Source organism: Oncorhynchus tshawytscha, linkage group LG13 (genome assembly GCF_018296145.1).
Source record: "Oncorhynchus tshawytscha isolate Ot180627B linkage group LG13, Otsh_v2.0, whole genome shotgun sequence".
NCBI lineage: Eukaryota > Metazoa > Chordata > Actinopteri > Salmoniformes > Salmonidae > Oncorhynchus > Oncorhynchus tshawytscha.
The window spans coordinates 89,849,010-89,874,377 of NC_056441.1; the positions used below are offsets into that span (position 1 = coordinate 89,849,010).

Here is a 25,368-nt window from a genome sequence, read left to right on the forward strand (position 1 = left end):
ATTGAGTTTACAAATTGGTTACAGAAGGTTCTACTAGTAGCTTCTGTTTTATATATGGCATGGTTATATTTTATATGGTCATATTCATATGGATGTCTTTATATGGTCATATTCATATGGATGCCTTTATGGACATTTGTATTACATTGTTATAAGATGTGACTTACAGTTCATAACCGCTAGGCTATCCACTAGGCTATCCACTAGGCTATCCACTAGGCTATCCACTAGGCTATCCACTAGGCTAATTTATTCCATGTGACTTACATTCAGTTTCTGAGGTCCATGAGGGAATCAAACCCACAACATTGGTGTTGCCAGCACTGCTTTCGGCTAACCAACGAGTCTGCTCTCACATTGTAGTCATTCCTGGCTGGTTGGCTTGCTGGCTGGCTGGCTGACTGGCTGACTGGCTGGGTGACTGGCTGCCTGGCTGGCTGGGTGACTTGCTGGCTGGCTGGCTGGCTGCCTGGCTGGGTGGGTGGCTGGCTGTCTGGCTGGGTGACTTGCTGGCTGGCTGGCTGCCTGGCTGGGTGGGTGGCTGGCTGTCTGGCTGGCTGGATGACTTGCTGGCTTGCTGGCTGCCTGGCTGGCTGGGTGGGTGGCTGGCTGGCTGCCTGGCTGGGTGACTGGCTGTCTGGCTGTCTATGTGACTGGCTGGCTGGGTGACTGGCTGGCTGGCTGGCTGACTGACTGGCTGCCTGGCTGGGTGACTGGCTGGCTGTCTAGCTGGCTGCTGCATGGCTGGGTGACTGACTGACTGGCTGGCTGGTCTGGCTGGGTGACTGACTGACTGGCTGGCTGGGTGACTGTCTATCTGGCTGGCTGGTCTGCCTGGGTGACTTTCTGTCTGTCTGTCTGGCTGGCTGACTGGCTGGGTGACTGTCTGTCTGTCTGTCTGGCTGGCTGGTCTGCCTGGGTGACTTTCTGGCTGACTGGCTGGGTGACTGTCTGTCTGTCTGTCTGTCTATCTGTCTGGCTGGTCTGCCTGGGTGACTTTCTGGCGGGGGACTCAGCTGAAATGACCCTGTTACGACAGCGCCCTCCTAAGTCAGTGGTCATGGGAGAAAGAGGCTCATGACCTGGGCATTACTATCAATGTCACCTTGTCTTGGGTCAGTGTCCAGGCTAGGGATGACATGGAGCAGGGCACAGCCCTGGAAGGACTGAAGAGAGGAGAGCAGAGGAGAGCAGAGGAGAGGAGAGGAGAGCACAAGCCAGAGCAGAGCTGTACAGGAGGATAGAGGAATAAAGAAGAGAGGAGAATAGAACAGGACAGGCTGGAGAGTAGATGGAACAGGACAGGCTGGGGAGTAGATGGAACAGGACAGGCTGGGGAGTAGATGGAACAGGACAGGCTGGGGAGTAGATGGAACAGGACAGGCTGGGGAGTAGATGGAACAGGACAGGCTGGGGAGTAGATGGAACAGGACAGGCTGGGGAGTAGATGGAACAGGACAGGCTGGGGAGTAGATGGAACAGGACAGGCTGGGGAGTAGATGGAACAGGACAGGCTGGGGAGTAGATGGAACAGGACAGGCTGGGGAGTAGATAGAACAGGACAGGCTGGGGAGTAGATGGAACAGGACAGGCTGGGGGGGAGTAGATGGAACAGGACAGGCTGGGGAGTAGATGGAACAGGACAGGCTGGGGAGTAGATGGAACAGGACAGGCTGGGGAGTAGATGGAACAGGACAGGCTGGGGAGTAGATGGAACAGGACAGGCTGGGGAGTAGATGGAACAGGACAGGCTGGGGAGTAGATGGAACAGGACAGGCTGGGGAGTAGATGGAACAGGACAGGCTGGGGAGTAGATAGAACAGGACAGGCTGGGGAGTAGATGGAACAGGACAGGCTGGGGAGTAGATGGAACAGGACAGGCTGGGGAGTAGATAGAACAGGACAGGCTGGGGAGTAGATGGAACAGGACAGGCTGGGGAGTAGATAGAACAGGACAGGCTGGGGAGTAGATGGAACAGGACAGGCTGGGGAGTAGATGGAACAGGACAGGCTGGGGAGTAGATGGAATAGGACAGGCTGGGGAGTAGATGGAACAGGACAGGCTGGGGAGTAGATAGAACAGTTATGGAGCAGTGATGGAACAGGGATGGAGCAGGTATGGAACAGGGATGGAACAGGCTAGGAACAGACTGCTGAGTAGATGGAACAGGGATGGAGCAGGGATGGAGCAGGGATGGAACAGGGATGGAACAGGCTGCTGAGTAGATGGAACAGGGATGGAGCAGGGATGGAACAGGCTAGGAACAGACTGCTGAGTAGATGGAGCAGGGATGGAGCAGGCTGCTGAGTAGATGGAACAGGGATGGAACAGGGATGGAGCAGGGATGGAACAGGGATGGAGCAGGCTGCTGAGTAGATGGAACAGGGATGGAGCAGGGATGGGGCAGGGATGGAGCAGGGATGGAACAGGGATGGAGCAGGCTGCTGAGTAGATGGAACAGGGATGGAGCAGGGATGGAACAGGGATGGAGCAGGCTGCTGAGTAGATGGAACAGGGATGGAACAGGGATGGAGCAGGGATGGAACAGGCATAGAACAGGCTGCTGAGTAGATGGAGCAGGGATGGAGCAGGGATGGAACAGGCTGCTGAGTAGATGGAGCAGGGATGGAACAGGGATGGAGCAGGCTGCTGAGTAGATGGAACAGGGATGGAACAGGGATGGAGCAGGAATGGAACAGGGATGGAACAGGGATGGAGCAGGGATGGAACAGGGATGGAGCAGGGATGGAGCAGGGATGGAGCAGGGCACACTAACCTTAGTGTGTACCCAGGGTTTTCCAAGCATGCTACTAAAACATCCTTTTACATACACTGTCATCGGGCCGATAGCAGTTACACTACAGGCCCAGAACGAGAGAGTGAGGGTGATTAGCAGTATACAATCTAACCATGACGTGAGGGTGATTAGCAGTATACAGTCTTACCATGACATGAGGGTGATTAGCAGTATACAATCTTACCATGACCTGAGGGTGATTAGCAGTATACAATCTTACCAAGACCTGAGGGTGATTAGCAGTATACAATCTTACCATGACGTGACACAAAGATACATGATTTGTACGTCCTTCTAATCCGGTCCTGTCACTACACAGCTGATTTAAATGATTATAGCTTGATGATGATTTGGTTATTTAAACCAGCTGTTTAGTTCTCGGGCAACAACCAAACACACATAGACACATAGACACACACACACACACACACACACACACACACACACACACACACACACACACACACACACACACACACACACACACACAAAGACACACACACACACACACACACACACACACACACACACACATAGATGAACACACACATAGACACACACACACATAGACACACACACACACACCCGAGGTATATCAGCATTACACACAGCAATGTCAAGGTGCTGTTGCTCTAATGTTTACTGCAGGAAATCATGTTACTGTTTAGTTGTTCTGTTGGCGTTGCTATGCCGGTTCCGTTGGCGTTGCTAAGCCGGTTCCGTTGGCGTTGCTAAGCCGGTTCCGTTGGCATTGCAGAGCGTTTTCCCAATATTCTGTTTCTTTTGTCTTAGTTGTTTTTCTAATGCCTCAGCGCCTGGCTAAAGAGGATGAGAGACTGTTTCCCCCGGCGTACGTGTCACTAAGCAACATCATAGTACAGTATTAATTCTTGTTGCTTAACCCATAACAAACAGGACTGTTTCCCTTGTTCTCCTCTCTCTCTCTGTCTCTCTGTCTCTCTGTCTCTCTGTCTCTCTGTCTCTCTCTCTCTCTCTCTCTCTCTCTATCTCTCTATTCAATTCAATTCAATTCAATTCAATTCAATTCAAGGGCTTTATTGGCATGGGAAACATGTGTTAACATTGCCAAAGCAAGTGAGGTAGACAACATACAAAGTGAATATATAAAGTGAAAAACAACAAAAATTAACAGTAAACATTACACATACAGAAGTTTCAAAACAGTAAAGACATTACAAATGTCATATTATATATATATACAGTGTTCTAACAATGTACAAATGGCTAAAGGACACAAGATAAAATAAATAAGCATAAATATGGGTTGTATTTACAATGGTGTTTGTTCTTCACTGGTTGCCCTTTTCTCGTGGCAACAGGTCACAAATCTTGCTGCTGTGATGGCACACTGTGGAATTTCACCCAGTAGATATGGGAGTTTTTCAAAATTGGATTTGTTTTCAAATTCTTTGTGGATCTGTGTAATCTGAGGGAAATATGTCTCTCTAATATGGTCATACATTGGGCAGGAGGTTAGGAAGTGCAGCTCAGTTTCCACCTCATTTTGTGGGCAGTGAGCACATAGCCTGTCTTCTCTTGAGAGCCATGTCTGCCTACGGCGGCCTTTCTCAATAGCAAGGCTATGCTCACTGAGTCTGTACATAGTCAAGGCTTTCCTTAATTTTGGGTCAGTCACAGTGGTCAGGTATTCTGCCGCTGTGTACTCTCTGTGTAGGGCCAAATAGCATTCTAGTTTGCTCTGTTTTTTGTTAATTCTTTCCAATGCATCAAGTAATTATCTTTTTGTTTTCTCATGATTTGGTTGGGTCTAATTGTGCTGCTGTCCTGGGGCTCTGTAGTGTGTGTTTGTGTTTGTGAACAGAGCCCCAGGACCAGCTTGCTTAGGGACTCTTCTCCAGGTTCATCTCTCTGTAGGTGATGGCTTTGTTATGGAAGGTTTGTGAATCGCTTCCTTTTAGGTGGTTGTAGAATTTAACAGCTCTTTTCTGGATTTTGATAATTAGTGGGTATCGGCCTAATTCTGCTCTGCATGCATTATTTGGTGTTCTACGTTGTACACGGAGGATATTTTTGCAGAATTCTGCGTGCAGAGTCTCAATTTGGTGTTTGTCCCATTTTGTGAAGTCTTGGTTGGTGAGCGGACCCCAGACCTCACAACCATAAAGGGCAATGGGCTCTATGACTGATTCAAGTATTTTTAGCCAGATCCTAATTGGTATGTTGAAATTTATGTTTCTTTTGATGGCATAGAATGCCCTTCTTGCCTTGTCTCTCAGATCGTTCACAGCTTTGTGGAAGTTACCTGTGGTGCTGATGTTTAGGCCAAGGTATGTATAGTTTTTTGTGTGCTCTAGGGCAACAGTGTCTAGATGGAATTTGTATTTGTGGTCCTGGTGACTGGACCTTTTTTGGAACACCATTATTTTGGTCTTACTGAGATTTACTGTCAGGGCCCAGGTCTGACAGAATCTGTGCATAAGATCTAGGTGCTGCTGTAGGCCCTCCTTGGTTGTCTCTCTGTCTCTCTCTCTCTGTCTCTCTCTCTCTCTGTCTCTCTCTCTCTCTCTCTCTCTGTCTCTCTCTCTCTCTCTCTCTGTCTCTCTCTCTCTCTCTGTGTCTCTGTGTCTCTCTGTCTCTCTCTCTCTCTCTCTCTCTCTCTCTCTCTCTCTCTCTCTCTCTCTCTCTCTCTCTCTCTCTCTCTCTCTCTCACACACACACTGGTGCAGCAGGTCATGACTTGTACTGTGGAATGTGGGGCATTAGAATGGTAGTGTATACAGGTGGAATGTGGGGCATTAGAATGGTAGTGTAGTGTATACAGGTGTAATGTGGGGTATTAGAATGGTAGTGTAGTGTATACAGGTGTAATGTGGGGTATTAGAATGGTAGTGTAGTGTATACAGGTGTAATGTGGGGCATTAGAATGGTAGTGTAGTGTATACAGGTGTAATGTGGGGCATTAGAATGGTAGTGTAGTGTATACAGGTGTAATGTGGGGCATTAGAATGGTAGTGTAGTGTATACAGGTGTAATGTGGGGTATTAGAATGGTAGTGTAGTGTATACAGGTGGAATGTGGGGTATTAGAATGGTAGTGTATACAGGTGGAATGTGGGGCATTAGAATGGTAGTGTAGTGTATACAGGTGGAATGTGGGGCATTAGAATGGTAGTGTATACAGGTGGAATGTGGGGCATTAGAATGGTAGTGTAGTGTATACAGGTGGAATGTGGGGCATTAGAATGGTAGTGTATACAGGTGGAATGTGGGGCATTAGAATGGTAGTGTATACAGGTGGAATGTGGGGCATTAGAATGGTAGTGTATACAGGTGGAATGTGGGGCATTAGAATGGTAGTGTAGTGTATACAGGTGTAATGTGGGGCATTAGAATGGTAGTGTAGTGTATACAGGTGTAATGTGGGGTATTAGAATGGTAGTGTATACAGGTGTAATGTGGGGCATTAGAATGGTAGTGTATACAGGTGGAATGTGGGGCATTAGAATGGTAGTGTATACAGGTGGAATGTGGGGCATTAGAATGGTAGTGTATACAGGTGGAATGTGGGGCATTAGAATGGTAGTGTATACAGGTGGAATGTGGGGTATTAGAATGGTAGTGTATACAGGTGGAATGTGGGGCATTAGAATGGTAGTGTATACAGGTGGAATGTGGGGCATTAGAATGGTAGTGTATACAGGTGGAATGTGGGGCATTAGAATGGGTGGTGCCCTAAAACCACCTGTTTTACTGTTTTAAGGGAGAAGTAGGCATTGGTCAACTAGAAAGGAAATGCACATGAGCACAACAATTCCTACTCCACCCATTTGATGTTGAATACGTACCTACTGACCAAAAAATACTTTCTGAAATATATTTATTTTTCAATTAATGTATTGTTAAAATTAATGTTTAAGGAAGTACAGACAGGCACCTCATTACTACAAGACAAAACAGTTAATTCAAATCAAATACAATTTCATTTGTCACATGTGCCGAATACAACAGGTATTCAACAGGTATTACCGAATACAACAGACCTTACCGTGAAATGCTCACTGACAAGCCCTTAACCAACAATGCAGTTTTTAGAAAATAGACTCAAGAAAAAATTTACAAAATAAACTAAAGTAAAACTATTTTTTAAGTATCACAATAAAATAACAAGAATGAGGCTATATACAGGGGTCAATGTGCGGGTGTACAGGTTCCTCAAGGTCATTTGTACATGTAGGTAGGGGTAAAGTGACTTATGCATAGATAATAAACAAATAGTCCGGGTGGCCATTTTATTAGTTCAGGAGTCTTATGGTTTGGGCATAGAAGCTGTTTAGAAGCCTCTTGGACCCAGACTTGGCGCTCCAGTACCGCTTGCCGTGCGGTAGCAGAGAGAACAGTCTTTGACTAGGGTGGCTGGAGTCATTGACAATTTTTGGGGCCTTCCTCTGACACCGCCTGGTATAGAGGTCCTGGATGGCAGGAAGCTTGGCCCCGGTGATGTACTGGGTTGTACGTACTACCCTCTGTAGTGCCTTGCGGTCTCCTGAGGTGGAATAGGTTTTTGTCATGCCCTCTTTACGACTGTCTTTGTGTGCTTGGACCATGTTAGTTTGTTGGTGATGTGGACACCAAGGAACTTGAAGCTCTCAACCTGCTCCACTACAGCCCCGTTGATGAGAATGAGGGCGTGCTTGGTCCTCATTTTCTTGTAGTCCACAATCATCTCCTTTGTCTTGATCACGTTGAGGGAGAGGTTGTTGTCCTGGCACCACACGGCCAGGTCTCTGACCTCTGACCTGTCTCGTCGTTGTCGGTGATCAGGCCTACTACCACTGTTGTGTCATCGGCAAACTTAATGATGGTGATGGAGTCGTGCCTGGCCGTGTAGTCGTGAGTGACGGCCCACCTGGTTCAGACTGTCAGGAAGTCCAGGATCCAGTTGCAGAGGGAGGTGTTTAGTCCCAGGTTCCTTAGCTTAGTGATGAGCTTTGAGGGCACTATGGTGTTGAACGCTGAACTGTAGTCAATGAACAGCATTCTCACACAGGTGTTCCTTTTGCCCAGGTGGGAAAGGGCAGTGTGGAGTGCATCATCTGTGGATCCCTCTAGGCCGACTCATGAAAGAAAAATTATTAGTCTAATTCAAGGTAAAAGTAATCTCTGTTCTGATGTCCAGACACTCTTTTCGGGTCATTATGTACAAAAAACGTTTACAACAATGCGAATAAACAAAACAAAATAGCCCAGTTAGTTTTAAAGCCCATAAAACGGCCCTCCCCTCCGGCTCCATTCTGACACACTATAGCCGAGTCGCGCCAACCAGAGCAACTATAATTTACCAAGGACATAAATCAAAGACATCGTGCTCATTTGTTGATGTGAGAGGAGAGGTGTAGAGACATAGCTTCGTACAGAGCTGTACTATAATGTTGTAATATTATGGTCTGTAGAGATGGCTCAGTACAGAGCTGTACTATAATGTTGTAATATTATGGTCTGTAGAGATGGCTCAGTACAGAGCTGTACTTCTGTTATATTATGAATGGTATAGCGATGGCTCAGTAGTAGGGAGCTTCTCCTCTACCTGGTATTAGATGGTGTAGGAGTGACCTTCTCCTCTACCTGGTATTAGGTGGTGTAGTAGGGACCTTCTCCTCTACCTGGTATTAGGTGGTGTAGTAGGGACCTTCTCCTCTACCTGGTATTAGATGGTGTAGGAGTGACCTTCTCCTCTACCTGGTATTAGGTGGTGTAGTAGGGACCTTCTCCTCTACCTGGTATTAGATGGTGTAGGAGTGACCTTCTCCTCTACCTGGTATTAGATGGTGTAGTAGTGACCTTCTCCTCTACCTGGTATTAGATGGTGTAGTAGTGACCTTCTCCTCTACCTGGTATTAGATGGTGTAGTAGCGACCTTCTCCTCTACCTGGTATTAGATGGTGTAGGGGTGACCTTCTTCTCTACCTGGTATTATATGGTGTAGGGGCGACCTTCTCCTCTACCTGGTATTAGATGTAGGAGTGACCTTCTCCTCTACCTGGTATTAGATGTAGGAGTGACCTTCTCCTCTACCTGGTATTAGATGTAGGAGTGACCTTCTCCTCTACCTGGTATTAGATGTAGGAGGGACCTTCTCCTCTACCTGGTATTAGATGTATGAGTGACCTTCTCCTCTACCTGGTATTAGATGTAGGAGTGACCTTCTCCTCTCCTTCTCCAGCCCCAGCAGGGATTATAAAGGCCAGGCAGCTGGAGGGGATTTAAGCCTGTATGCTGAGATGTTACAGGAAAGGGCCCCAGTGGCACTCTATTCCCTATTTATATACTGTAGTGCACTACTATCCTATGGCCGATCTGGTCAAAAGTAGTGTACTTATGTAGGGAATAGTGTGCCGTTTGGTCAAAACGCCGCAGCTTCTTAATAGAATAGTACTGAGCTCACTGTGAGGCCGTCTCCCTTTTAGAATAGAATAGTACTGAGCTCACCGTTATGCCTTCTCCCTTTTTGGAAGTGGGGTTTTTTCTCTCTTCTTTTTGTGGAAAGCTCTGGACTCATCACAACCATTCTCACCCTTCTCCATCTCTCTACCTCCTCTCCATCTCTCTCCCTCCTCCCACCCTTCTCCATCTCTCTCCCTCCTCTCACCCTTCTCCATCTCTCCATCTCTCTCCCTCCTCTCCATCTCTCTCCCTCCTCTCCATCTCTCTCCCTCCTCTCACCCTTCTCCATCTCTCTCCCTCCTCTCACCCTTCTCCATCTCTCTATCTCTCTCCCTCCTCTCACCCTTCTCCATCTCTCTCCCTCCTCTCACCCTTCTCCATCTCTCCATCTCTCTCCCTCCTCTCTATCGCTCTCCCTCCTCTCCATCTCTCTCCCTCCTCTCACCCTTCTCCATCTCTCTCCCTCCTCTCACCCTTCTCCATCTCTCTCCCTCCTCTCACCCTTCTCCATCTCTCTCCCTCCTCTCACCCTTCTCCATCTCTCTCCCTCCTCTCCATCTCTCTCCCTCCTCTCCATCTCTCTCCCTCCTCCATCTCTCTCCCTCCTCCATCTCTCTCCCTCCTCTCACCCTTCTCCATCTCTCTCCCTCCTCTCCATCTCTCTCCCTCCTCTCACCCTTCTCCATCTCTCTCCCTCCTCTCACCCTTCTCCATCTCTCTCCCTCCTCTCCATCTCTCTACCTCTCTCCAGAACTCTATCCGGCACAACCTGTCCCTCCACAGTCGGTTCGTCCGTGTGCAGAACGAGGGGACAGGGAAGAGTTCCTGGTGGATGCTAAACCCTGAGGGAGGGAAGACTGGGAAGTCCCCTCGACGTAGAGCAGCCTCCATGGACAACAACAACAGCAAGTTCGCCAAGAGCAGAGGACGGGCTGCTAAGAAGAAGGTACAGAAATAAACTGTTGTTCAATGTCTTTATTATATTACCTTACTGTATCTATACAGTATCTATATCTATACAGTATCTATACAGTAACTATATATATACAGTATCTATACAGTATCTATATCTATACAGTATCTATACAGTTTCTCTATCTATACAGTATCTATACAGTTTCTCTATCTATACAGTATCTATACAGTAACTATATATATATATATATATATATATATATATATATATATATATATACAGTATCTATACAGTATCTATATCTATACAGTATCTATATCTATACAGTATCTATACAGTATCTATATCTATACAGTATCTATATCTATACAGTATCTATACAGTATATATATCTATACAGTATCTATACAGTAACTATATATATACAGTATCTATACAGTATCTATACAGTATTATTACATGATCTATATCTATACAGTATCTATACATGATCTATATCTATACAGTATCTATACATTATCTATATCTATACAGTATCTATACATTATCTATATCTATACAGTATCTATACATGATCTATATCTACACAGTATCTATACATTATCTATATCTATACAGTATCTATACAGTATGTATACAGTATCTATACAGTATATATATATCTATACAGTATCTATATCTATACAGTATCTACACAGTATCCATATCTATACAGTATCTATACAGTATCTATATCTATACGGTAGCTATACAGTATCTATATCTATACAGCATCTATACAGTATCTATATCTATTCAGTATCTATACAGTATCTGTATCTATACAGTATCTATACAGTACCTATACAGTAACTATATCTATACAGTATCTATACAGTATCTATATCTATACAGTATATATACAGTATCTATATCTATACAGTATCTATACAGTAACTATATCTATACAGTATCTGTACAGTATCTATATCTATACAGTATCTGTACAGTATCTATATCTATACAGTATCTGTACAGTAACTATATATATACAGTATCTATACAGTATCTATACAGTATCTATATCTATACAGTATCTATACAGTTTCTCTATCTATACAGTATCTATACAGTAACTATATATATATATATATATATATATATACAGTATCTATACAGTATCTATATCTATACAGTATCTATACAGTATCTATATCTATACAGTAGCTATATCTATACAGTATCTATACAGTATCTATATCTACACAGTATCTATACAGTATCTATACAGTATATATACATTATATATATCTATACAGTATATATACATGATCTATATCTATACAGTATCTATACATTATCTATATCTATACAGTATATATACATGATCTATATCTATACAGTATCTATACATTATCTATATCTATACAGTATCTATACATGATCTATATCTATACAGTATCTATACATTATCTATATCTATACAGTATCTATACAGTATATATACAGTAACTATATATATATACAGTATCTATACAGTATATATATCTATACAGTATCTACACAGTATCTATATCTATACAGTATCTATATCTATACAGTATCTACACAGTATCTATATCTATACAGTATTTATATATATATGCGGTATCTATACAGTATCTATATCTATACAGTATCTATACAGTACCTATATCTATACGGTAGCTATACAGTATCTATATCTATTCAGTATCTATACAGTATCTATATCTATACAGTATCTATACAGTACCTATACAGTAACTATATCTATACAGTATCTATACAGTATCTATATCTATACAGTATCTATACAGTAACTATATCTATACAGTATCTGTACAGTATCTATATCTATACAGTATCTATACAGTATCTATATCTATACAGTATCTATACAGTAACTATATATATACAGTATCTATACAGTATCTATATCTATACAGTATCTATACAGTAACTATATATATATATATATATATATATATATACAGTATCTATACAGTATCTATATCTATACAGTATCTATACAGTATCTATATCTATACAGTATCTATATCTACACAGTATCTATACAGTATCTATACAGTATATATACATTATATATATCTATACAGTATATATACATGATCTATATCTATACAGTATCTATACATGATCTATATCTATACTGTATCTATACATTATCTTTATCTATACAGTATCTATACAGTATATATACAGTAACTATATATATATATACACAGTATCTATACAGTATATATATCTATACAGTATCTATACAGTATCTACACAGTATCTATATCTATACAGTATCTACACAGTATCTATATCTATACAGTATCTATATCTATACAGTATCTATATCTATACAGTATCTATATCTACACAGTATCTATACAGTATCTATACAGTATATATACATTATATATATCTATACAGTATATATACATGATCTATATCTATACAGTATCTATACATTATCTATATCTATACAGTATCTATACATGATCTATATCTATACAGTATCTATACATTATCTTTATCTATACAGTATCTATACAGTATATATACAGTAACTATATATATATACACAGTATCTATACAGTATATATATCTATACAGTATCTATACAGTATCTACACAGTATCTATATCTATACAGTATCTACACAGTATCTATATCTATACAGTATCTATATCTATACAGTATCTATACAGTACCTATATCTATACGGTAGCTATACAGTATCTATATCTATACAGTATCTATACAGTATTTATATCTATTCAGTATCTATACAGTATCTATATCTATACAGTATCTATACAGTAACTATATCTATACAGTATCTATACAGTATCTATATCTATACAGTATCTATACAGTAACTATATCTATACAGTATCTGTACAGTATCTATATCTATACAGTATCTATACAGTATCTATATCTATACAGTATCTATACAGTAACTATATATATATACAGTATCTATACAGTATCTATATCTATACAGTATCTATACAGTTTCTCTATCTATACAGTATCTATACAGTAACTATATATATACAGTATCTATACAGTAACTATATATATACAGTATCTATACAGTATCTATATCTATACAGTATCTATACAGTATCTATATATATATATATATATATATATATATATATATATATATATATATATATATACAGTATCTATACAGTATCTATATCTATACAGTATCTATACAGTATCTATATCTATACAGTATCTATATCTATACAGTATCTATATCTACACAGTATCTATACAGTATCTATACAGTATATATACATTATATATATCTATACAGTATATATACATGATCTATATCTATACAGTATCTATACATTATCTATATCTATACAGTATCTATACATGATCTATATCTATACAGTATCTATACATTATCTTTATCTATACAGTATCTATACAGTATATATACAGTAACTATATATATATACACAGTATCTATACAGTATATATATCTATACAGTATCTACACAGTATCTATATCTATACAGTATCTACACAGTATCTATATCTATACAGTATCTATATCTATACAGTATCTATCTATCTACACAGTATCTATACAGTATCTATACAGTATATATACATTATATATATCTATACAGTATATATACATGATCTATATCTATACATTATCTATACATTATCTATATCTATACAGTATCTATACATGATCTATATCTATACAGTATCTATACATTATCTTTCTTTATCTATACAGTGTCTATACAGTATATATACAGTAAATATATATATATATACACAGTATCTATACAGTATATATATCTATACAGTATCTATACAGTATCTACACAGTATCTACATCTATACAGTACCTATACATATCTATACAGTATCTATACAGCATCTATATCTATACAGTACCTATCTATACAGCATCTATATCTATACAGTACCTATACAGTATCTATATCTATACAGTATCTATACAGTACTATATCTATACAGCAGTATCTATATCTATACAGTATCTATATCTATACAGTATCTACACAGTATCTATATCTATACAGTATCTATACAGTATCTATATCTATACAGTATCTATACAGTATCTATATCTATACAGTATCTATACAGTATCTATATCTATACAGTATCTATACAGTACCTATGCAGTATCTATATCTATACAGTATATATATCTATACAGTATCTATACAGTATCTATATCTATACAGTATCTATACAGTATCTATATCTATACAGTATCTATACAGTACCTATACAGTATCTATATCTATACAGTATCTATACAGTACCTATGCAGTATCTATATCTATACAGTATCTATATCTATACAGTATCTATACAGTATCTATATCTATACAGTATCTATACAGTATCTATATCTATACAGTATCTATACAGTACCTATACAGTATCTATATCTATACAGTATCTATACAGTACCTATGCAGTATCTATATCTATACAGTATCTATATCTATACAGTATCTATACAGTATCTATATCTATACAGTATCTATATCTATACAGTATCTATACAGTATCTATATCTATACAGTATCTATACAGTATCTATATCTATACAGTATCTATACAGTATCTATATCTATACAGTATCTATACAGTATCTATATCTATACAGTATCTATACAGTATCTATATCTATACAGTATCTATATCTATACAGTATCTATACAGTATCTATATCTATACAGTATCTATATCTATACAGTATCTATACAGTAACTATATATATACAGTATCTATACAGTAACTATATATATACAGTATCTATACAGTATCTATATCTATACAGTATCTATACAGTATCTATATCTATACAGTATCTATACAGTATCTATATATAATTATCTATATCTATACAGTATCTATACAGTATCTATATCTATACAGTATCTATACAGTATCTATATCTATTCAGTATCTATACAGTATCTATATCTATACAGTATCTATACAGTACCTATACAGTAACTATATCTTTACAGTATCTATAGTCAGGACCATGAGTTTTTCCTGACGAGGCCAGGTCTCTTGAGAGGGCCTTAATGAGAGGGCCTTAATGATTTGATACCTACAGTTGAAGTCGGAAGTGTATGTTCATTTAAGTTGGAGTCATTAAAACTCGTTTTTCAACCACTCCACAAATGTCTTGTTAACAAACTATACTTTTGGCAAGTCGGTTAGGACATCTACTTTGTTCATGACACAAGTAACTTTTCCAACAATTGTTTACAGACAGATTATTTCACTTATAATTCACTGTATCACAATTCCAGTGGGTCTGAAGTTTACATACATTAAGTTGATTGTGCCTTTAAACAGCTTGGAAAATTCCAGAAAATTATGTCATGGTTTTTGAAGCTTCTGATAGGCTCGTTGACGTAATTTGAGTCTATTGTAGGTTTGTACCTGTGAATGTATTTCAAGGCCTACCTTCAAACTCAGTCCCTCCTTGCTTGACATCATGGGAAAATCAAAAGATATCAGCCAAGACCTCAGAAAAAAACATTGTAGACATCCACAAGTCTGGTTCATCCTTGGGAGCAATTTCCGAACACCTGGAGGTACCACGTTCATATGTACAAACAATAGTATGCAAGTATAAACACCATGGGACCACATAGCCGTCATACGCGTCTCCTAGAGATGAACGTACTTTGGTGCGAAAAGTGCAAATCAATCCTAAAACAACAGCAAAGGACCTTGTGAAGATGCTGTTGGAAACAGGTACAGAAGTATCTATATCCACAGTAAAATGAGTCCTATATCAACATAACCTGAAAGGCCGCTCAGCAAGGAAGAAGCCACTGCTCCAAAACCGCCATAAAGCCAGACTACGGTTTGCAACTGCACATGGGGACAAAGATCATACTTTTTGGAGAAATGTCCTCTGGTCTGATGAAACAAAAATAGAACTGTTTGGACATAATGACCATTGTTATGTTTGGAGGAGAAAGGGGGCGGCTTGCAAGCCGAAGAACACCATCCCAACCGTGAAGCACGGGGGTGGCAGCATCATGTTGTGGGGGTGCTTTGCTGCATGAGGGACTGGTGCAATTCACAAAATTAGATGGCATCATGAGGCAGGTAAATTATGTGGATATATTGAAGCAACATCTCAAGACATCAGTCAGGAAGTTAAAGCTTGGTCGCAAATGGGTCTTCCAAATGGACAATGACCCCAAGCATACTTCCAAGTTGTGGCAAAATGGCTTAAGGACAACAAAGTCAAGATATTGGAGTGGCCAAAGCCCTGACCTCAGGCCTATAGAAAATGTGTGTGCAGAACTGAAAAAGTTGTTGCGAGCAAGGAGGCCTACAAACCTGACTCAGTTACACCAGCTCTGTCAGGAGGAATGTGCCAGAATTCACCCAACTTATTGTGTGAAGCTTGTGGAAGGCTACTCATAACCTTTGACAATTTAAACAATTTAAAGGCAATGCTGCCAAATACTAATTGAATGTATGTAAACTTCTGACCCACTGGGAATGTGATGAAAGAAATAAAAGCTGAAATAAATCACTCTCTACTATCATTCTGACATTTCACATTCTTAAAATAAAGTGGTGATCCTAACTGACCTAAGACAGGGAATTTGTACTAGGATTAAATGTCAGGAATTGTGAATAACTGAGTTTAAATGTATTTGGCTAAGGTGTATGTAAACTTCCGACTTCAACTGTAGATATATCCTTCATCTCTGTTATCCTCTCATCTCTCTCCTCTCTCTCCTCTCCTCCTTCCCCTCTCTCTCCTCTCCTCTTCCCCCTCTCTCTCTCTTCTCCTCTCTCTCCTCTCTCTCTCCTCTCCTCTTTCCCCTCTCTCTCCTCTCCTCTTTCCCTCTCTCTCCTCTCCTCTTTCCCCTCTCTCTCTCTTCTCCTCTTTCCCTCTCTCTCTCTTCTCCTCTCTCTCTCTCCTCTCTCTCCTCTCCTCTTTCCCCTCTCTCTCCTCTCCTCTTTCCCCTCTCTCTCCTCTCCTCTTTCCCCCTCTCTCTCCTCTCTCTCTTATCTCTCCCATCTCTCCTCACCTCACCTCACTCCTCTCCTCTCTCTCCTCTCCTCTCTCTCTCCTCTCCTCTCCTCTCTCTATCTCTCCTCTAGTTGTCTCTCCAGGGTGGTCCTGACGGGGGAGCAGACAGCCTCGGGGGAGGCACCTACTCCAAGTGGCCCGGCAGCCCCAACTCCCACAGCAACGATGACTTTGATGCATGGAGCGGTTTCCGGCCACGCACCTCCTCCAACGCCAGCACACTCAGCGGACGCCTCTCGCCCTTCACGCCCGAGGACGACCTCGGAGACGGGGACGTGCACATGGGCTACCCGGGATCCTCCGGGGCCAAGATGGCGAACACATTGCCCAGCCTGTCAGAGATGGCGAGTTCTCTAGGTCAGTAAACCAGATAGAAACTACATAAGGACATTTCCTCAAGAACATGTGCTTGCTAGTGTAGTGTTAGTGTAGTGTTAGTGTAGTGTTAGTGTAGTGTAGTTTTAGTGTAATGTTTGTGTGGTGTAGTGTAGTGTTAGTGTAGTGTTAGTGTAGTGTTAGTGTAGTGTAGTGTAGTTTTAGTGTAGTGTAGTGTAGTGTAGTTTTAGTGTAAGGTTTGTGTGGTGTAGTGGTAGTGTGGTGTAGTGTGGTGTAGTGTAGTGTAGTGTTAGTGTAGTGTTAGTGTCGGTGTTAGTGTTAGTGTAGTGTTAGTGTAGTGTTAGTGTAGTGTAGTGTGGTGGTAGTGTAGTGTAGTGTTAGTGTAGAGTTAGTGTAGTGTAGTGTTAATGTAGTGTAGTGTAGTGGTAGTGTAGTGGTAGTGTAGTGGTAGTGTAGTGTTAGTTATAGTGTAGTGTAGTGTTAATGTAGTGTAGTGTATTGTAGTGTTAATGTAGTGTAGTGTATTGTTAGTGTAGTGTAGTGTCGGTGTTAGTGTAGTATAGTGTAGTGTAGTGTAGTGTTAGTGTAGTGTAGTGTTAATGTAGTGTTAGTGTAGTGTAGTGTAGTGGTAGTGTAGTGGTAGTGTAGTGTTAGTTATAGTGTAGTGTAGTGTTAATGTAGTGTAGTGTATTGTAGTGTTAATGTAGTGTAGTGTATTGTTAGTGTAGTGTAGTGTAGTGTAGTGTTAGTGTAGTGTAGTGTAGTGTATTGTTAGTGTAGTGCAGTGTTAATGTAGTGTAGTGTATTGTTAGTGTAGTGTAGTGTTAGTGTAGTGTTAGTGTAGTGTAGTGTTAATGTAGTGCAGTGTAGTGTAGTGTTAGTGTAGTGTATTGTTAGTGTAGTGTAGTGTAGTGTAGTGTAGTGTTAGTGTAGTGTATTGTTAGTGTAGTGTTAATGTAGTGTAGTGTTAGTGTAGTGTAGTGTAGTGGTGGTGTAGTTGTAGTGTAGTGTTAGTTATAGTGTAGTGTAGTGTTAATGTAGTGTAGTGTATTGTAGTGTTAATGTAGTGTAGAGTATTGTTAGTGTAGTATAGTGTAGTGTAGTGTATTGTTAGTGTAGTGTAGTGTTAATGTAGTGTAGTGTATTGTTAGTGTAGTGTAGTGTAGTGTATTGTTAGTGTAGTGTAGTGTAGTGTTAGTGTAGTGTTAGTGTAGTGTAGTGTTAATGTAGTGCCATGTAGTGTAGTGTTAGTGTAGTGTAGTGTATTGTTAGTGTAGTTTAGTGTAGTGTAGTGTAGTGTTAGTGTAGTGTAGTGTTAGTGTTAATGCAGTGTAGTGTAGTGTATTGTTAGTGTAGTGTAGTGTAGTGTAGTGTTAGTGTAGTGTAGTGTAGTGTAGTGTAATGTTAGTGTAGTGTAGTGTTAATGTAGTGTAGTGTATTGTTAGTGTAGTGTAGTGTTAGTGTAGTGTTAGTGTAGTGTTAGTGTAGTGTAGTGTTAATGTAGTGCCGTGTAGTGTAGTGTTAGTGTAGTGTAGTGTAGTGTAGTGTAGTGTAGTGTAGTGTAGTGTAGTGTAGTGTCATAGTGTAGAGTAGTGTAGTGTTAGTGTAGTGTAGTGTATTGTTAGTGTAGTGTAGTGTATTGTTAGTGTAGTGTAGTGTAGTGTAGTGTAGTGTAGTGTCATAGTGTAGAGTAGTGTAGTGTTAGTGTAGTGTAGTGTATTGTTAGTGTAGTGTAGTGTATTGTTAGTGTAGTGTAGTGTTAGTGTAGTGTTAGTGTAGTGTAGTGTTAGTGTAGTGTTAGTGTAGTGTTAGTGTAGTGTATTGTTAGTGTAGTGTAGTGTATTGTTAGTGTAGTGTAGTGTATTGTTAGTGTAGTGTAGTGTATTGTTAGTGTAGTGTAGTGTTAGTGTAGTGTTAGTGTAGTGTTAGTGTAGTGTAGTGTTAATGTAGTGCCGTGTAGTGTAGTGTTAGTGTAGTGTAGTGTCATAGTGTAGTGTAGTGTAGTGTAGTGTAGTGTAGTGTCATAGTGTAGAGTAGTGTAGTGTTAGTGTAGTGTTAGTGTAGTGTAGTGTAGTGTAGTGTAGTGTCATAGTGTAGTGTAGTGTTAGTGTAGTGTAGTGTGATAGTGTAGTGTAGTGTAGTGTTAGTGTAGTGTAGTGCTAGTGTAGTGTCATAGTGTAGTGTAGTGTAGTGTCATAGTGTAGTGTAGTGTAGTGTTAGTGTCGTGTCATAGTGTAGTGTAGTGTAGTGTAGTGTAGTGTCATAGTGTAGTGTAGTGTAGTGTAGTGCTAGTGGTAGCCTGGAAAGTTTTATGGCATGGTTTAGTTCAGTAGTACTGTTCGTGGTAGGTCTGAGAAACAAAATGCTGGATATCTTTATCTCTTTATTCAATGTCCTCATTATTTTCTTCCGTGTTCCCTAGGCCACCACCACCACAGCTCAGAGAACGTTATGGAGAACCTTCTGGATAACCTGAACCTCCTCTCTCCCAAGAACACCCAGGTGGGAGGAGGAGGGGGTGTGGGGCAGGGGTCATCCCAGAACTCCCCTTCCCCCCTAATGCAGGCCAGCCCCGGGTCAGGGGTGGGCTACCCTTCCTACTCCTCTCCCTCCATGGTCCCCCAGCAACAACCCCAGCAGCAGCAGGACTACCGCAAGTGTCGGTACAGCCAGGCAAGGATGAATGCTCTCTCCCCCATGTCCCCCAACCCCATGCAAACCCTGGGGGACATCAAGTCCAGCTTCAGCCCCTCGTCTCTGGGTCAATATAACTGTCCTGCTGGCCTCCTCAAGGAGCTCCTGACCTCAGACTCTGACCCCCGCGGGGACATGATGCCCTCGGTCGACACGGTGGTCTCTCAGTCTAGCGCAGGACGAAGCAGCGTACTACCTTCGTATAATGCCTCTCAGCACAGAGGAGGAGGAGGAGGAGGAAGAGGGGGGAGTCTACACCCCCATCCACACTCTCACCCTCACCCCCACGCCCTCTCTCATCCCCAAACCCACCCTCACCCTCACCTCCACAACCAAACCCCACCCACTTCTGTCTCGTCCATGAACAGCTGCAACCTGATGTCTCTGAGCAGTTTGAACCACAGTGGTGGAGGGGGTAACGGAACCCGCCTGGGCGTTAAGAACCCCATGCAGGTGCCCTACGGTCTCTCTACCCATGTTGCACCAGGGGGGATGCCCGGTGGGTTCTGCCCCATCAACACTAACGGATATGGGCGTCCCGGCCTGGGTCTACCCCCCACCCCCCACCACCACCACCACCACCTGGAGAAACTGCCCAGTGATCTGGACGACATGTCCATTGAGAGGTTCGAGTGTGATATGGAATCCATCCTTCACGACACCCTGATGGACGGAGACCCGCTGGACTTCAACTTTGAACCCATGGTGACCTCGCAGGGGTTCACGACCCATGGGGTCAAGACGACCACGCATGGCTGGGTGTCGGGGTAGAGGACGGATGGACATGCACTCTCTTACACACATACACGATGGAAGGACACGTGGACAACCGGACACGCACACACACACACACACACACACACACACACACACACACACACACACACACACACACACACACACACACACACACACACACACACACACACACACACTCTCTCTAACACACACACACACTCTCTAACACACACACACACTCTCTAACACACACACACACTCTCTCTAACACATACACACACACACACACAACTGCTGGGTGTCTGGGTAGAGAACAGACAAACGATCGCACACACACACACACACACACACACACACTCTCTCTCTCTAACACACACACACACACAGAGGATCCTCTCTGACCATCTTTCCTTCCATCTGGTCCACCAGCTGACTTCCTCTTCATGTTGCTTTTTATTACAGGGTCATAAACACTTAAAGCATCTCAGAATCACCATGGAAACTAACTGGCAGAGCAAACCCCCCACACCCTCTGTCCTACTAACGGTGCCCTAGTCAGTGACATGCATCATCTTCATCACCATCATCATTGTCATCATTATCATCGCCGTCGTCCTCATCATCGTCATCACAGATATTAATGGTCACAAAAGACTTCTTTCTGGTCGAAGCAGTCAGACACAGACAGACAGACAGACAGACAGACAGACAGACAGACAGACAGACAGACAGACAGACAGACAGACAGACAGACAGACAGTCACACAGTCAGACAGTCACAGTCAGACAGACAGTCACACAGTCAGACAGTCACACAGTCAGACAGTCACACAGTCAGACAGACAGACAGACAGACAGTCACACAGTCAGACAGTCACACAGTCAGACAGTCACACAGTCAGACAGACACACAGTCAGACAGACAGTCAGTCACACAGTCAGACAGACAGACAGACAGACAGACAGACAGACAGACAGTCAGACAGACAGACAGACAGACAGACAGGACTGTCTCTTTCTCCCTCTGGTGTAACGTATCTGTTGCAGGGGTAGTAGAGCTGTGACTGTGTGCTATCTCTCTGTGGTTGCAGGGGTAGTAGAGCTGTGACTGTGTGCTATCTCTCTGTGGTTGCAGGGGTAGTACAGCTGTGACTGTGTGCTATCTTGCTGTTGTTGCAGAGGTAGTACAGCTGTGACTGTGTGACTGTTGTTGCAGGGGTACAGCTGTGACTGTGTGCTATCTCTCTGTTTTTGCAGAGGTAGTACAGCTGTGACTATCTCTCTGTTGTTGCAGAGGTAGTACAGCTGTGACTGTGTGCTATCTCTCTGTTGTTGCAGGGGTAGTACAGCTGTGAGCTTTCTCTGTGACTGTGTGCTATCTCTCTCTGTTGCAGGGGTAGTAGAGCTGTGACTGTGTGCTATCTCTCTGTTGGTGCTGTGACTGTGTGCTATCTCTCTGTGGTTGCAGGGGTGCAGCTGTGGTAGTAGAGCTGTGACTGTGTGCTATCTCTCTGTGGTTGCATCTCTGTGGTTGGGGTAGTAGAGCTGTGACTGTGTGCTATCTCTCTGTGGTTGCAGGGGTAGAGCTGTGACTGTGTGCTATCTCTCTGTGGTTGCAGGGGTAGTACAGCTGTGACTGTGTGCTATCTTGCTGTTGTTGCAGAGGTAGTACAGCTGTGACTGTGTGCTATCTCTCTGTTGTTGCAGGGGTAGTACAGCTGTGACTGTGTGCTATCTCTCTGTTTTTGCAGAGGTAGTACAGCTGTGACTGTGTGCTATCTCTCTGTTGTTGCAGAGGTAGTACAGCTGTGACTGTGTGCTATCTCTCTGTTGTTGCAGGGGTAGTACAGCTGTGACTGTGTGCTATCTCTCTGTGGTTGCAGGGGTAGTACAGCTGTGACTGTGTGCTATCTCTCTGTTGTTGCAGGGGTAGTACAGCTGTGACTGTGTGCTATCTCTCTGTGGTTGCAGGGGTAGTAGAGCTGTGACTGTGTGCTATCTCTCTGTGGTTGCAGGGTAGTACAGCTGTGACTGTGTGCTATCTCTCTGTGGTTGCAGGGGTAGTACAGCTGTGACTGTGTGCTATCTCTCTGTGGTTGCAGGGGTAGTACAGCTGTGACTGTGTGCTATCTCTGTGGTTGCAGGGGTAGTACAGCTGTGACTGTGTGCTATCTCTGTGGTTGCAGGGGTAGTAGAGCTGTGACTGTGTGCTATCTCTCTGTGGTTGCAGGGGTAGTAGAGCTGTGACTGTGTGCTATCTCTCTGTGGTTGCAGGGGTAGTACAGCTGTGACTGTGTGCTATCTTGCTGTTGTTGCAGAGGTAGTACAGCTGTGACTGTGTGCTATCTCTCTGTTGTTGCAGGGGTAGTACAGCTGTGACTGTGTGCTATCTCTCTGTTTTTGCAGAGGTAGTACAGCTGTGACTGTGTGCTATCTCTCTGTTGTTGCAGAGGTAGTACAGCTGTGACTGTGTGCTATCTCTCTGTTGTTGCAGGGGTAGTACAGCTGTGACTGTGTGCTATCTCTCTGTGGTTGCAGGGGTAGTACAGCTGTGACTGTGTGCTATCTCTCTGTTGTTGCAGGGGTAGTACAGCTGTGACTGTGTGCTATCTCTCTGTGGTTGCAGGGGTAGTAGAGCTGTGACTGTGTGCTATCTCTCTGTGGTTGCAGGGGTAGTACAGCTGTGACTGTGTGCTATCTCTCTGTGGTTGCAGGGGTAGTACAGCTGTGACTGTGTGCTATCTCTCTGTGGTTGCTGGGGTAGTACAGCTGTGACTGTGTGCTATCTCTCTGTGGTTGCAGGGGTAGTACAGCTGTGACTGTGTGCCATCTCTCTGTGGTTGCAGGGGTAGTACAGCTGTGACTGTGTGCTATCTCTCTGTTGTTGCAGGGGTAGTACAGCTGTGACTGTGTGCTATCTCTCTGTTGTTGCAGGGGTAGTACAGCTGTGACTGTGTGCTATCTCTCTGTTGTTGCAGAGGTAGTACAGCTGTGACTGTGTGCTATCTCTCTGTTGTTGCAGAGGTAGTACAGCTGTGACTGTGTGCTATCTCTCTGTTGTTGCAGGGGTAGTAGAGCTGTGACTGTGTGCTATCTCTCTGTGGTTGCAGGGGTAGTACAGCTGTGACTGTGTGCTATCTCTCTGTGGTTGCAGGGGTAGTACAGCTGTGACTGTGTGCCATCTCTCTGTGGTTGCAGGGGTAGTACAGCTGTGACTGTGTGCTATCTCTCTGTTGTTGCAGGGGTAGTATAGCTGTGACTGTGTGCTATCTCTCTGTGGTTGCAGGGGTAGTACAGCTGTGACTGTGTGCTATCTCTGTGGTTGCAGGGGTAGTACAGCTGTGACTGTGTGCTATCTCTCTGTTGTTGCAGAGGTAGTACAGCTGTGACTGTGTGCTATCTCTCTGTGGTTGCAGGGGTAGTACAGCTGTGACTGTGTGCTATCTTGCTGTTGTTGCAGAGGTAGTACAGCTGTGACTGTGTGCTATCTCTCTGTTGTTGCAGGGGTAGTACAGCTGTGACTGTGTGCTATCTCTCTGTTGTTGCAGAGGTAGTACAGCTGTGACTGTGTGCTATCTCTCTGTGGTTGCAGGGGTAGTACAGCTGTGACTGTGTGCTATCTCTCTGTTGTTGCAGGGGTAGTACAGCTGTGACTGTGTGCTATCTCTCTGTTCTGTTCACGTGCCAACTAGTTCTCAGTTACTGCAAAGTACTTTGCTATCAGTACCCACGTAATGACAGACAGACAGTCAGACAGACAGTCAGACAGACAGTCACACAGTCAGACAGACAGCCAGACAGTCTTTGCTATCAGTACCCACATAATGACAGACAGACAGTCAGACAGACAGACAGACAGTCTTTGCTATCAGTACCCACGTAATGACAGACAGACAGTCAGACAGACAGTCACACAGTCAGACAGACAGACAGACAGTCTTTGCTATCAGTACCCACGTAATGACAGACAGACAGACAGTCAGACAGACAGTCACACAGTCAGACATACAGACAGACAGTCTTTGCTATCAGTACCCACGTAATGACAGACAGACAGACAGACAGTCTTTGCTATCAGTACCCACGTAATGACAGACAGACAGTCAGACAGACAGACAGACAGACAGTCTTTGCTATCAGTACCCACGTAATAACAGACAGTCAGACAGACAGACAGTCTTTGCTATCAGTACCCACGTAATAACAGACAGACAGACAGTCAGACAGACAGACAGTCTTTGCTATCAGTACCCACGTAATGACATCATCATGCAGAACTTTGTTCTGACCGAAGCCTTGGATGACCAGCGTTCACAACACACACACACACACACACACACACACACACACACACAC

General features: G+C 42.7%; 1 protein-coding gene and 1 long non-coding RNA gene across 2 annotated transcripts in view; both read left to right on the top strand.

Annotated features, from left to right (window-relative positions):
- foxo1a (forkhead box O1 a) overlaps nucleotides 1-21,763 on the top strand; it is an 83,837-nt gene extending 62,074 nt beyond the window's left edge. The window contains exons 2-4 of the mRNA XM_042296514.1: nucleotides 9,972-10,166; nucleotides 17,316-17,601; nucleotides 20,003-21,763. Of these exons, the coding sequence (XP_042152448.1) occupies nucleotides 9,972-10,166; nucleotides 17,316-17,601; nucleotides 20,003-21,045 (1,524 nt within the window). The 3' untranslated portion in view covers nucleotides 21,046-21,763. The remainder of the gene's footprint in view (nucleotides 1-9,971; nucleotides 10,167-17,315; nucleotides 17,602-20,002) is intronic.
- Nucleotides 21,764-21,935: 172 nt separating this feature from the next.
- LOC121839122 lies at nucleotides 21,936-24,956 on the top strand. Its single transcript, XR_006078726.1, has 3 exons — nucleotides 21,936-22,193; nucleotides 22,309-22,352; nucleotides 22,678-24,956. It is a non-coding gene; the product is annotated as an uncharacterized LOC121839122 (long non-coding RNA).
- Nucleotides 24,957-25,368: the final 412 nt, after the last annotated feature.